This window comes from Rhinoraja longicauda, chromosome 11, assembly GCF_053455715.1.
Source record: "Rhinoraja longicauda isolate Sanriku21f chromosome 11, sRhiLon1.1, whole genome shotgun sequence".
Lineage (NCBI taxonomy): Eukaryota > Metazoa > Chordata > Chondrichthyes > Rajiformes > Arhynchobatidae > Rhinoraja > Rhinoraja longicauda.
Genome location: NC_135963.1, coordinates 58538402 through 58551992, shown reverse-complemented (window position 1 = coordinate 58551992; position 13591 = coordinate 58538402). Strand labels below are relative to the sequence as shown.

The 13591-nt window shown below is 47.2% G+C and overlaps 1 protein-coding gene and 1 long non-coding RNA gene across 3 annotated transcripts in view; one reads left to right on the top strand and one right to left on the bottom strand.

The window, feature by feature from the left end:
* The window catches only part of acbd6 (acyl-CoA binding domain containing 6), a 404357-nt gene that overhangs the window by 121522 nt on the left and 269244 nt on the right, over positions 1–13591 (bottom strand). For both annotated transcript variants that reach the window (XM_078407810.1, XM_078407811.1), the window contains one exon: positions 1480–1559. In XM_078407810.1, coding sequence (XP_078263936.1) covers positions 1480–1559 — 80 coding nt within the window. The remainder of the gene's footprint in view (positions 1–1479; positions 1560–13591) is intronic.
* On the top strand, positions 9886–12507 carry LOC144597964 (uncharacterized). The gene is made up of 4 exons (XR_013547811.1): positions 9886–10017; positions 10097–10243; positions 12044–12224; positions 12401–12507. It is a non-coding gene; the product is annotated as an uncharacterized LOC144597964 (long non-coding RNA).

Below are 13591 nucleotides of genomic sequence, written 5' to 3'. Positions count from 1 at the left end.
AAGTGGACCCGTTGGGCCCAAACCTCTCCTGCATTGGTGCAAGATTCAAGATAGCTTTATTTGTCATCCAATATTGGACGAAATTCAGTCACCCACAGTCCAACAATAAAAGCATTAAATAGGCATTAAAATTACACAACCCCAAAAACACACAAAAAAAGAAACATCCATCAAAGAAACATCCATCACAGTGAGTCTCCTCCAGTCCTCTCCTCACTGTGATGGAAGGCCACAATGTCTTTCCCTTCTCCTGCCGTCTTCTCCCGCGGTCAGGTTGTTGTGGTTGCAGGCCGCGCCGGACGGTCCACAGCGGCCCGAGCCTAAGGCGAGTCCCAGCCGCTCCCGCAGCCTCCGAAGACGGCCGGCTCCGCTGATGATAAGTCCGATCCGGGGCGGGCGAACACGCTGCTGCTGTTGCTGCACGTCGGGGCGGTCGTGGCTCCCGACATTGAAGCCCCCGCCCAGCAGAGAAATATCCTGCGGCATATCTTAGGCCGCGCCGGACGGTGAAATGTCCGCGACCCAAGCCCCGCGACCCCGGGGCGGGCGAACACGCTGCCGCTGCCGGAGCTCCCGATGTCGGCATTCACGCGGCCCGAGCCTAAGGCGAGTCGCAGCCGCTCCCGCAGCCTCCGAGGACGGCCGGCTCCGCTAATGGTAAGTCCGGTCCGCGGGCTCTGCGAACCAGAGCCCTGGGGGCCGCCAGCTCCAGGAGTTGGGCCGATGGTAGGCCGCAGCAGGAACGGAGACAACACCCAGAAAACAAAGGTCGGGTCTCCGTTCGGAAGGGACACCTATTTACAATTTTACAGTCCCCCCCCTCCCCCCCACATACACACATAGTACACAAACACAAAAACACGACATCACAACTACAATTAAGACAAAAAAAACAACAAAAACACAAAGACAAATGGACCGCAGGTAAGCCGCAGCTGCTATGGCAGCGCCGCCAAGTGACGGAACCTCCTGTTCTGTACCCGCTCCTCCCCTCCCCCTTCCTCCACCCCCTCCTCCTCCCTTCCCCATCCCCTCCCCCCTTCCCCTTCCCCCCACTCCATCCCCTCAACCCCCCTTATCCTCCCTTCCCCCCCCTCCTTCCCTCCCTCCCTCCCCTCTCCCCCCTTATCTCCCTCCCGCCACCCCCCCTCCCTAGGTGATAGATTTAAACTTTAAAATGTGAATAATTAAAAATATATAACACCGATTTCAATTAAACCTCTTCCATTAGCACCAAAGGGACGACGGTGAGTAAGGTGGGCCTAAAATTGTAACGCTATCATGTACCGTTTTGGCTGTAGTTCAGGAGCAAACAAACAAGCAAACAAGAGTTTTAGTATATAGACTATGATACAAATACAAGTTGCTACTGTTGACAAATGTATCCGTTTATGTGGACAAATGAAAATGTAGGCCAGCTGGTTAAAAATGCACATATAATAAATACATTGATGTGTAAAGTCAGTTCCGTTAACATACCTGATAATCTCCTCCTGATAAAGGCTGCTGACCACTGGGCCAACAAATAAGACTTTATGATCAGATTCCGTCAGTAAATCCTGAAACACAATTACAGGAAATTAATATAATCTCAATACTGACAACTTTAAATGCAGAATAGTTCGAATATTTTCACAGTTATTGCAATGGACAAGGTCTAGCTTATTTCAAATGGTCATTTAGCATGTGTTTATAAACGTGTAAACAATTTGTTTCAAAGAAGACTATCAGAAGGGTCCCAACCCAAGACGTTATCTGTCTTTTCCATCCGCAGATGCTGCCTGACCTGCTGAGTTCCTCCAGCATTTTTTGTTTTGTTCAAAATTACAGGACCGATAGTTCCTTGCAACAACTTTACAGCTATAGTGATTTAAGTAATAGCCCAACAATTATAAACAATAGTCCACAATGAGATTCCAACTTATTGAGTTGAGAGAGAAACCCCAGGACTTAAAATTTCAACATAACAAATTATTTTACATTAGCAACAAAGCTGAATTTGAATCTGAATGGCCCGTGCAGTGCTGTGAAATCTCAGTCCATATTTGATTTTATGAAAAACTGAGGATTCTTCAGTGTAAACCATAGTTCAAATAAGGAAAGACACAGAGTGCTGGAGTAACTCAGTGGGTCAGGCAGCATCTTTGGAGAACATGGATGGGTGATGTTTCACAGAGTGCTGGAGTAACTCAGCAGGTCAGGCAGCGTCTCTGGAGAACATGGTTAGGTGACGTTTCACAGAGTGCTGGAGTAACTCAGCGGGTCAGGCAGCATCTCTGGAGAACATGGATGGGTGACGTTTCACAGAGTGCTGGAGTAACTCAGCGGGTCAGGCATCATCTCTGGAAAACATGGATAGGTGACTTTTAGGGTTGGGACCCTTCTTCAGACTTTTCTACTTCAACATAGTAAAGACAGACATTGCTTCACCGCTCTTTCTTTTTTAATACAACTAAATAACAAGGATGTGGAATTATCGCTCTGAAAAAGAGTCCTGACCCGAAATGCTAATCTGTCTTAAGAAGGGCCCCAACCCGAAATGTCAATCTGTCTTAAGAAGGATCCCAACCTGAAATGGCACCTATTTATGCTCTCCAGAGATGCTGCCTGACCCGCTGAGTTACTCCAGCACTTTGTGTCTTTTCTCGATAAACCAGCATCTGCAGTTCCCTGTTTCTTCAATAAGATCATGACCGATCTCTTACTTCAGTTCAGTTTAGTTTAATGTCACGTGTACCGGGATACAGTGAAAAACTTTTGTTGCGTGCTAACCAGTCAGCAGAAAGACAACACATGATTACAATCGATCCATTTACAGGTTATAGATACATGATAAGGGAATAATGTTTTGTGAAAGGTAAAGCCAGCAAAATCTGATCAAGGATAGTCCGAGGGTCATCAAAGAGTTAGATAGTAGTTCAGCACTACTCTCTGGTTGTGGTAGGATGGTTCAGTTGCCTGATAACAGCTGGGAAGCAACTGTCCCTGAATCTGGAGGTGTGCGTTTTCACACTTCTGTGCCTTTTGCCTGATGGGAGAGGGGGGAAGAGGGAGCGGCCAGGGTGCGACTGGTCCATGATTTCTGCTGCTGGCCTTGCCGAGGCAGCGTGAGGTATAAATGGAGTCGATAGAAGGGCGGTTGGTTGGTGTGATGGTCTGGGCTGCGTCCACAATTCGCTGAAATTTCTTGCGGTCTTGGATGGAGCTGTTCCCAAACCAAGCTGTGATGTAATGCCTTCATGATAACTTTTCCACAGAAAGGGTGGTGGGTGTATGGAACAAGCTGCCAGAGGAGATGGCTGAGGCAGGGACTATCGCAACGTTTAAGAAACAGTTAAGACAGGTACATGGATTGGACAGGTTTTGAGGGATATGTGCCAAACGTGGGCAGGTGGGAAGAGTGTAAGTGGGATTATTCACAAAATGCTGGAGTAACTCAGCAGGTCAGGCAGCATCTCGGGAGAGAAGGAATGGGTGACGTTTCGGGTTGAGACCCTTCTTCAGACATGAGTGTCTTCAGACATAAGTGGGACATGTTGGCTGGTGTGGGCAAGGTGGGCCCAAGGGACTGTTTCCATGCTGTGTCACTCTATAACTCCATGACCAACAATTTTCAGCCTATCTTCATTTAAAAATGTTCTGCTTTTCTATTTTTTAATTTCTATTTTCACATTTTCCAGTTTATTTTCCAGTTTCCACGCTCTTAAGCATTCATATGATCTTCTGGATCCTCCTGCAGCCTCCTTGCGATTCAGGACATCATCCAGCATTCCACCCACAGCAAACCAGGAGACATCACACTTGGTCCCCACATCCAAATCAGAGATACAAATCGTACCTAGCTGGGACCCTGGCACCACAGCAGAAGCGGAAGTGGCGGCGCCTAACGGCTGCGGCTCGCTAGCAGTCTGTTCGTCTTTTTTCCTTTTTTTTTTGTTGTGTGTCGGTGTTGGGATGTTTTTTTTTGTTTTTTGGTTGTGTATGTGTGGGGGGTGGTGGTGTGGGTGGTGGTGTGGGTGGGGGGGGTGGTGGTGTGGGTGGGGGGGTGGGGGAAACCTTTCTCTTTTAGGTCTCTTCCTCACGGCGCGGGGCCTTCCATCGCCCGGTGCGGCTCGGCCGCGGGACTTAGCTGCGCATGGCTCGGCCGCGGGACTTTTCATCGCCCGGTGCGGCTTGGCCGTGGGGCCTAACATCGCCCGGTGCCACTCGGCCGCGGGACTTAGCTGCGCACGGCTCGGCCGCTGGACTTAACATCGCCCGGTGCGGCTCGGCCGCTGGACTTAACATCGCCCGGTGCGGCTTGGCTGCGGGGCCTTCCATCGCCCGGTGCGGCTCGGCCGCGGGACCTAACATCGCCCGGCGCGGCTCGGCCGTGGGACTTAGCTGCGCACGGCTCGGCTGCGGGGCCTTCCATCGCCCGGCTCAGCCACGGGACGTTTCAGCGCCCGGTGCGGCTCGGCCGCGGGGACTGTGCGGGTCGGTCGGGGACGAGCTGTCTGTCCATGGGCGTGGGGAAGAGAGTGGAAGTTTTGTTGCCTCCATCACAGTGAAGGGGTGTTTGGAGTCACTGTGATGGATGTTTGTGTTGGGGTCATGTGTCTTGTGCTCTTTTTCTTTTTTGTATGACTGCTATGTAGTTTCGTTCGGTACCTTGGTACCGAATGACAAATAAAGCTCTGTTGAACTGTTGAACTGTTGAACCAATCTCCAGAAATGATGCCTGACCAGCTGAGTTACTCCAGCCTTTTGTGTCTGTCCAGTTTAAAGCAGCTTCTGCAGTTCCGTCCTACACACCAATCCCTGTAGTATGGATCAACCTACCATAACACATTTTCATCCTTTCTGTCCTTTATTCAGTCAGCAGTGCCTTAGAGAATCATCACTAACCACAGAGAAAAATCAAGAATGCACTACCAGCATGAAGTGCAAAACTGTATCCATGTGACAGACTATTATCTTGGTTATGCTCTGAGGTTGATCCTTCTGCTCCTAGAGCTGTCCTTCCACTAATCTGCCCATGGTAAGTCACAGAAACAGTTTGCTAGGAATTTGATTGCTTTTGAGGGGGAAACATTAAATATACATATTTTATACTTTGTCATCTGTTGCCGGTCCTTTTTTGTTCTGGCCTTTTCCTACCTCCAGTCCCCCCTCTACTTTCAGTCTGAAGAAGGGTCCCGACTCGAAATATCAGTCTGAAGAAGGGTCCTGATCCAAAACATCACCTATTCCTTTTTAGTTTAGTTTAGAGATACAGCGTGGAAACAGGCCCTTCGGCCTACAAAGTCCGTGCCGACCAGCGATCCCCATACAGATCAGTCTGAAGAAGGGTCTCGACCCGAAACGTCGCCCATTCCTTCTCCCCTGAGATGCTGCCTGACCTGCTGAGTTACTCCAGCATATTGTGAATAAATACCTTCGATTTGTACCAGCATCTGCAGTTATTTTCTTGTACTACCCATACACTATCCTACACAGTAAGGATAATTTTCACCAGAGATGTTCCTGAACCGTTGTTACTCCAGCATTTTGTGTCTAGATTTATTTTTTTAGATTTAGAGATACAGCGCGGAAACAGGCCCTTCGGCCCACCGAGTCCGCGCCGCCCAGCGATCCCCGTACATTAACACTATCCTACACACACTAGGGACAATTTTTACATATTACCCAGTCAATTAACCTGCATACCTGTACGTCTTTGGAATAAACCAACATCTGTAGTTCCTTCTTATACATATTTTATACTTGTATATGTTTATGCACATGATTGTAACCAGCCTAACGTTTACCATGGAGCACATATGCATGGTCACACCCGTCTGAAACAATAATTCTATCTCACTGTCTGTGCTTCAACCTGCCTTTTCTCACCAGCTCTGTTTGTCAATGCTGAATTATTCTGTTACTGCTACTTTGCTGACAGTTATTCGAAAATTCCACGAACTTGCTGAAAGACCTCAGCTACAATTTGTAACCTGGCAGACACAAAAGCAAAGGTGGAAAGAAAAGCAAGAAAAATCCAACACAGTGAAAGGAACAAAATCACAGACAGGAACAACCAATCACAATCACAACCATACTTTATTAGCCAAGTATGTTTTGCAACATACGAGGAATGTCATTTGCTACACAGTCATAACAATAAAAAGCAACAGGACACACAAAATACATTTTAACATGAACATCCACCACAGTGACTCCTCATCCCTGGAGAGAAGGAATGGGTGACTTTTCGGGTCAGTCTGAAGAAGGGTTTCGACCGAAACGTCACTCATTCCTTCTCTCCAGAGATGCTGCCTGCCCCGCTGAGTTACTCCAGCATTTTGTGTCTATCTTCGATTTAAACCAGCATCTGCAGTTCTTTCCTACACTTGTTGGTATATCGTGCTTTAAGTTTGAAAATTATCAGGAAACAATTAAAAATAGATGCTAAGCAGAGCATGGAGCGGATATTTGTTATTCACTTGCAGGATCTGGGTGTCACTGGCAAGGACAGTATTTATTGACCAACCATACGTTTGTGGTGAGCCATCTTCCTGATGTGCTGCAAGCAAAATGGTTATGGTTTCTTTTTGCAGAGTGCTTTTAAGGTAAGAGTTCAAGGCTTTTTAGACAGAAACGATAAACCAATAAAGACATAATCAATTTAGAAATGTATACCACTTGGAGGGGAAATTGCTTTTGTATGCTGCCCATGTGTTTCCAGGCAGTGGAGATTGGGGGATTGAGAGGTGCTGTTGCAGAAGAAACAGTGCTCAGTTCGTGCACCCCCTCTGAAGAAGGGTCCTGACCTGAAATGCGCCTGTCCATGTGCTCCAGAGATGCTGCCAGACTCGCTGTACTACTCCAGCAATTTGTGTTCTATACCCGAAACCAGCATTCACTGCAGTGTCTCTATTATGAAGGTAGGTTGTTGGAGCAGATTTTTAAGGATATTTTAAAATAAGGAAAGAATTCGAAAGGCAAAAGACCTTTTAATTGATGAGAACATGGAGGGGAAGAACGATGAGGGAGGGGAAGAACGATGGAGGACCCGGCGTGAGGGAGGGGGGAGAACAATGGACAATGGACACCCAGCCAGGGTGGGGGAACCGCTGGGGGGTGGGGGACAAATGGAGGAGCCGGCGTGCTTTGTAACTTTGCCTGAGCCATAGGTGGCTGCTATTTCTATACATTGGGTATGCAAGCAAAGAATCTCACTGTGCCCAGTCACATGGGACAATAAACTATTCCTATTCCTAATTTCCCCCTCATGAACACACTGCCAAAATACTACGAGCACCTGTGGGATTGAAACATATAATTGCTATAAAAGCATTTTTGTGATGAAACGTTTTTTTTCCCCCATTGAGTTACTCTGATATCTGCAGCAAAAAAAAAAATAGCACCAACTGAAAACTTTCCATATTTTCTTATTCGTACAAGAAAACACACTTCCAAGAAAATTTCTCCTCAAAAACAAATGAAACTTTAGTTAACTAATCCAACTCACTTCTAAGGGTTCCAACCCAAAACGTCACTTATTTTGTTTCTCCACAGAAGCTGCCTGACCCGCTGAGTTACTCCAGCACTTTGTGTCTATCTTCAGTATAAACTAGCATCTGTAGTTCCTTCCTACACACTTCTAAATGAAGCTCGTTAGATCGCAGAGTTCCTGTAATTGTTCAGACAAATGAATAGGTTTGTTGGCCAAGTATGTACACATACAAGGAATGTGCCTTGGTGCTCTGCTCGCAAGTAACAACATGAACATACAGTAAACAATTAAGAATAAAGCATAATACATAAAGCATTGAGACACCATTACAGTTTAAACATTTGAGTGAAATAAACCGGAGCAAAAAGAGACGACAGACCTTTGGTTATTGAGTAGAGCTACTACTCGCGGAAAAAAACCTCTTTTTATGTCTGGCTGTGGCTGCTTTGACAGTCCGGAGTCGCCTTCCAGAGGGAAGTGCTTCAAAGAGTTTGGCCAGGGTGTGGCCAGGGTTAGAGGGGTCAGAGATGATCTTGCCCGCTCGCTTCCTGGCCCTTGCAGTGTACAGTTCGTCAATGGGGGGCAGGTTGCAGCCAACAACCTTCTCAGCTGATCGAACAATTCGTTGCAGCCTCCGGATGTCGTGCTTGGTGGCTGAGCCAAACCAGACCATGATGGAGAAGGTGAGGACGGACTCAATGATAGCAGTATAGAATTGGACCATCATTGCCTGTGGCAGATTGTGTTTCCTCAGTTGCTGCTGGAAGTACATCCTCTGTTGGGCCTTTTTGAATGTGGAGTCGATGGTGGCCCCCCATTTAAGGTCCCTGGAGATGATGGTTCCCAGGAACTTAAATGACTCCACAGATGTGACTGTGGTGTTGTTGATGGTGAGTGGGGGGAGGGGAGGGGGAGCTCTCCTAAAGTCTACAATTAGCTCCACTGTCTTAAGAGCATTGAGCTCCAGGTTGTTGCAATGGCACCAGGACGCCAGCTGTATCACTTCCCCTCTGTAGGCAGATTCCTCCCCATCCTGGATCAGTCCAATCAGGGTAGTGTCATCCGCAAACTTGAGGAGCTTGAAAGAGGAGTCTGTGGAGGTGCAGTCGTTGGTGTAGAGAGAGTAAAGGAGAGGGGAGAGTAGGCAGCCTTGTGGTGCTCCTATGCTGAGGGTCTGCGGGTCCGAAATGTGCTTTCCCAGCCTCACATGCTGCTTCCTGTCTGTCAGGAAGTTGATGATCCACTGACAGAGGGGTTCAGGCACAGTCAACTGGGAGAGTTTGTAGTGTAGTAGCTCTGGAACAATGGTGTTAAAAGCAGAGCTAAAGTCCATAAACAAAATCCTTGCATAGGTCCCCTTGTGGTCTAGGTGCTGGAGGATGAAGTGCAGGCCTAGGTTGACTGCGTCATCCACCGATCTAGTAACCCGGTATGCAAACTGCAGGAGGTCCAGCAGGGGGTTTGTGATGTTTTTCAGCTGGGCCAGCACATCTTTCAAAGGTCTTCATGACTACAGAGGTAAGTGCGACAGGCCTGTAGTCATTAAGACTAGTGATCCTTGTTTTTTTGGGTACAGGGACAATAGTGGAGACTTTGAAGCAGGCTGGGACAGTGCAGGTTTGCAGGGACTGGTTGAAAATGTCTGTGTAGACTGGTGCCAGTTGGTCGGCACAGAGCTTGAGGGTAGAGGGGGAAACATTGTCCGGTCCTGGAGATTTCCGGCTTTTCTGTTTCCTGAATAGCCTCTCCACCTCCACAATTTCTACTGTTGGAGATGGAGAAGTGGCCAGACTGATGTTGGGCAGCAAGGAGGGGGTGGGTAGTGGACGGGGGCCCAGTCTGTGCAGACTGGAGTCACGCTGTGTGGGTGTGAAGTGGTGATTGGGGAGGGAGTGGGAGGGAGTGGGAGGGGACGGGTCCAGTCTTTGCAGACTGGAGTCAGGCTGTGAGTGGGTGTAAAGTGGTGATTGCAGAGGGGCGGGGGAAGGGCCAGTCTTTGCAGACTGCTGTGAGTAGGTGTGAAGTGGTGATTGGGGAGGAGTGGGTGGGGACGTGTCAAGTCTTTGCAGAACAGAGTCAGGCTGTGAAGTGGTGATTGGGGGGGAGGGGAATATACAACTTTTGTAACAGAAATAGCTAAGCCCATGTCAGAATCATTCAGTCCAATCACCTTTTCAACAAGAACAAGCAGAATCAATTATCCTCCGTGGTTACTTTTTGTTTGCCAGTTGTGCTTTGCTCTTTTAGCCCCAGAATACATCATGTGTTCTGTGGGGCAAAATGACATTTCCAAAAGGTTTACAAAGCTTTACAAGAGGTCACAGCTCTACAGTCCAACAAGTCAGCAACATCAAACAAGGAAAATGCTGACAGTTTTGCAATCGCTTTCCCCTAACGCCAGATTTCAAAAACAAGGTTCCATAAAGCTGCCAAATAAACAAACTGTTGCACTCTGCACTACTATGAAAATTAAGCAAGGAGATTGAATGTTTTCGGGACTCCTCGATGAGATTTTTCAAACTGGAGGCTTCAATGGAAATGTAAGCTGACAAGAAGTCAGTAAAGCAGCAGTGATAGAAGTTTGTAAACCAGCATCTACAGTTCCTTTTTTTTCTACAGCAGGTAGAGTTGCTGCCTTACAGCACCAGAGGCACGGGTTCGATGCTGACTATGGGTGCTGTCTTTATGGAGATTGTACGTTCTCCCTGTGACCTGCGTGGGATTTCTCTGGGTACTCCAGTTTCCCCCCACACCAAAGATCTACAGGTTTGCAGGTTAATTGGCTTGCTAAAATTGTATATAATAATAATAATAATAATGCATTTTATTTATATAGCGCTTTTCATATACTCAAAGACGCTTTACAGAGATTTTGAGAACATAGGGAAATGAATAAATAGATAAATAAGTAAATAAATAAATGAACAGAGAAAGGAGACAGAAGGTGAGGTGACCTTCAGTGGTTGAAGGCAGTACTGAACAGGTGAGACTTCAGTGATGTTTTGAATGTGGTGAGTGTGGAGGAGTCTCTAATGGTTTGGGGTAGTGAGTTCCATAGGGTGGGAGCAGCGATGGAGAAAGCCCTGTCCCCCCAGGATCTGAGTTTGGTCCGGATGTGGGGGGATAGGAGATTGGCAGCGGCAGAGCGGAGGGTGCAGGTGGGAGTGTGCCTGTGGAGGAGGTCGGTCAGGTAGGATGGGGCCAGGTTATGGAGGGCTTAGTATGTTATGAGGAGGATTTTGTACTGGATTCTCTGGGGGATGGGGAGCCAGTGGAGTTTATAAAGGACGGGGGTGATATGGTCACGGATCGAGGTGTGTGTGAGTAGACGGGCAGCGGAGTTTTGAATGTATTGAAGTTTATTGATGATTTTTGAGGGTGCGCCATAGAGGAGGCTGTTGCAGTAGTCCAGACGGGAGGTGATGAAGGCGTGGATGAGGGTTTCTGCAGCTGTGGAGGAGAGGGATGGACGGAGACGGGCAATGTTTTTGAGGTGGAAGAAGGCTGTCTTTGTGATGTGTTTGATGTGTTTGTCGAAGGAGAGGGTTTGATCAAGGATGATTCCAAGATTCCGGATGTGAGGTGAGGTGGATACTGGGAGACCATCAATGTTGAGGATGAAGTTTTGGGTGGATTTGGTGAGCGTTTTTGGACCAATGATAATGATTTCAGATTTGTTGCAATTGAGTTTGAGGAAGTTTGATTGAAGCCAAGATTTTATTTCAGTGATGCAGTTTGTCAGTGTAGAGTGTGTGGTGGGGGAGATTGACTTGGTGGAGATGAGAAGCTGGATATCATCGGCCCGAGAGTGTCCGATAGTGCTGGTGTACGGATCAATGGTTGGCGAGTACAATGTGGGCTGAAGGGCCTGTTTCTACACTGTATCTCTAAGCTCAACTCAATTAAATGTTCTGATTCTAGCTCCTTTTTTTTTCTATTTTGCGTTTCCATCCTATCAGATGAAGTTATTTCATGAACTGCTTTGCCTCTAACCTTTTTATGTGGGTCAGAAAGAGGGTATGCAATCTCGGGACTCTTCACGATAAACTCATTAAAGTAAAGTCATGTCTTAATTCAAATGTATCACGCTTTGATTCCATTATATCTACCACAATAAAGTGCTTCGAGAGGTTGGTTATGATATGGATCAATTCTTGCCTCAGAAATGACCTGAATCCATTTCAATTTGGTTATTGCCACAACGGGTCAACTGCAGATGCTACCTTGCTCAGTGGCTTTCCACTTTACACTGGATCATCTGGATAATAGGAACATGCACATCAGGCTGCTTGTCATTAAACATTCTAATCACATAGTCATACAGTGTGGTAACAGGCCCTTCGGCCAACGTTGCCCACACTGACCAACATGCCCCATCTGCACTAGTCCCACCTGCCTGTGTTTGGCCCATATCCCTCTAAACATATCCATGTACCTGCCCAAATGTTTTTTACACGCTAAACTTGGCCTCACCAATGTCTTGTAGGAGATATTGTACAAGATTCCTCCAAACTCATCACCAAGGTCTAAGATCTGGGCCTTTGTACCTCCCTTTTCAACTTTCAGTTTTACGGCAGCACGGTGGCGCAGCGGTAGAGGTGCTGCCTTACAGCGAATGCAGCGCAGGAGACCCGGGTTCGATCCTGACTACGGGGGCCGTCTGTACGGAGTTTGTACGTTCTCCCCGTGACCTGCGTGGGTTTTCTCCAAGATCTTCGGTTTCCTCCCACATTCCAAAGATATGCAGGTATGTAGGTCAATTGGCTTGGTAAATGTAAAAAAATAATGTCCCTAGTGGGTATAGGATAGTGTTAATGTGCGGGGATCGCCGGTTGGCGCGGACCCGGTGGGCCGAAAGGCCTGTTTCCGCGTTGTATCTCTAAACTAAACTAAACTACAGTGGATCCTTTACTTGCTCATCAGCAGACCTCATTGTATCAGACAATACAAGGCCTTCTACGCCCGCACCTCCAGACACAGGAACAGCTTCATCCCCAGGGCCATAGCTGCTATGAACCGGTCCTGCTGAGCCGGATGGTCACATCGCACAGTGAACCGGCACAGATCTACTTGCACTTTATTCGGTTTTAAAACTGTTCCAATTTGTTTCATTGGGTTGTTTAAATTAATACTGACTAGCTAATTAATTTATTGCATCGTATGGGAGGCGCATTCCCAATCTCGTTGTACCCCTGTACAATGACAATAAAGATATATTGTATTGTATTGTATTGTATGCAGTGCAGATTAGTAACATTATCTCCTCCTCGCTGACTGTTAACACAGGTGTACCTCAGGGCTGTGTGCCTAGCCCCTGCTCACATCTCTTTACACCCGTGACTGTGCGGCCAAGCACAGCGCCAATATCATCTGCAAATTTGCCCACGTCACTACAATGCTTGGAGGAATCACGGGTGGTGATGAGTCCGCAAACAGGAGAGAGAGAGAGAGAGAGAGAGAGAACGCCAGGTTGAGTGGTGCTGCAGCAATAACCTCACACTCAACGTCAACAAAACTGCACTGACTTCAGAAAGGGAGAGTCGGAGAACAAGCCCTAGTTTCCAGTGGTGGGTTAGTGGTGGAGAGAGTTAGCAGCTTCAAATTCTGAGTGTTATCATCCCAGAAATCCTGTCCTGAGCTCAGCACGTAGGTATGGTCAATGGTTCAACGATACTTTATTGTCTGGGCACAGTGAAATTCCATGTTTTTGCATACAATACACAAAGAGGTGCCACATATCCGCTGTGTCCCTGCATTTTCCCTTCTTTATTCCAATGCCAAGCACGCTTGCACAATCTACTTTGTTACTTTGGAAGTACCCTTTATCGGCGACTATTTACATACCTTGGGTATGCAAGCAAAGAATTTCACTCTGACTTGTCGCATGTGACAGTAAAGCATTCATTCATTCATTTATTCATTCATAGAGGAACATGATACCCACATAGAAATGAAGGCAATATATTCCAAAGTGATTAGTAGATCCAGGCCAATGGTGAAATCGTGTAGGAAGGATCTCGACCCAAATCGTGACCTATTCCTTTTCTCCAGAGATGCTGTCTGACCTACTGAGTTATTCCAGATTTTTGCGTCTATCCAATGATGAAATCCATC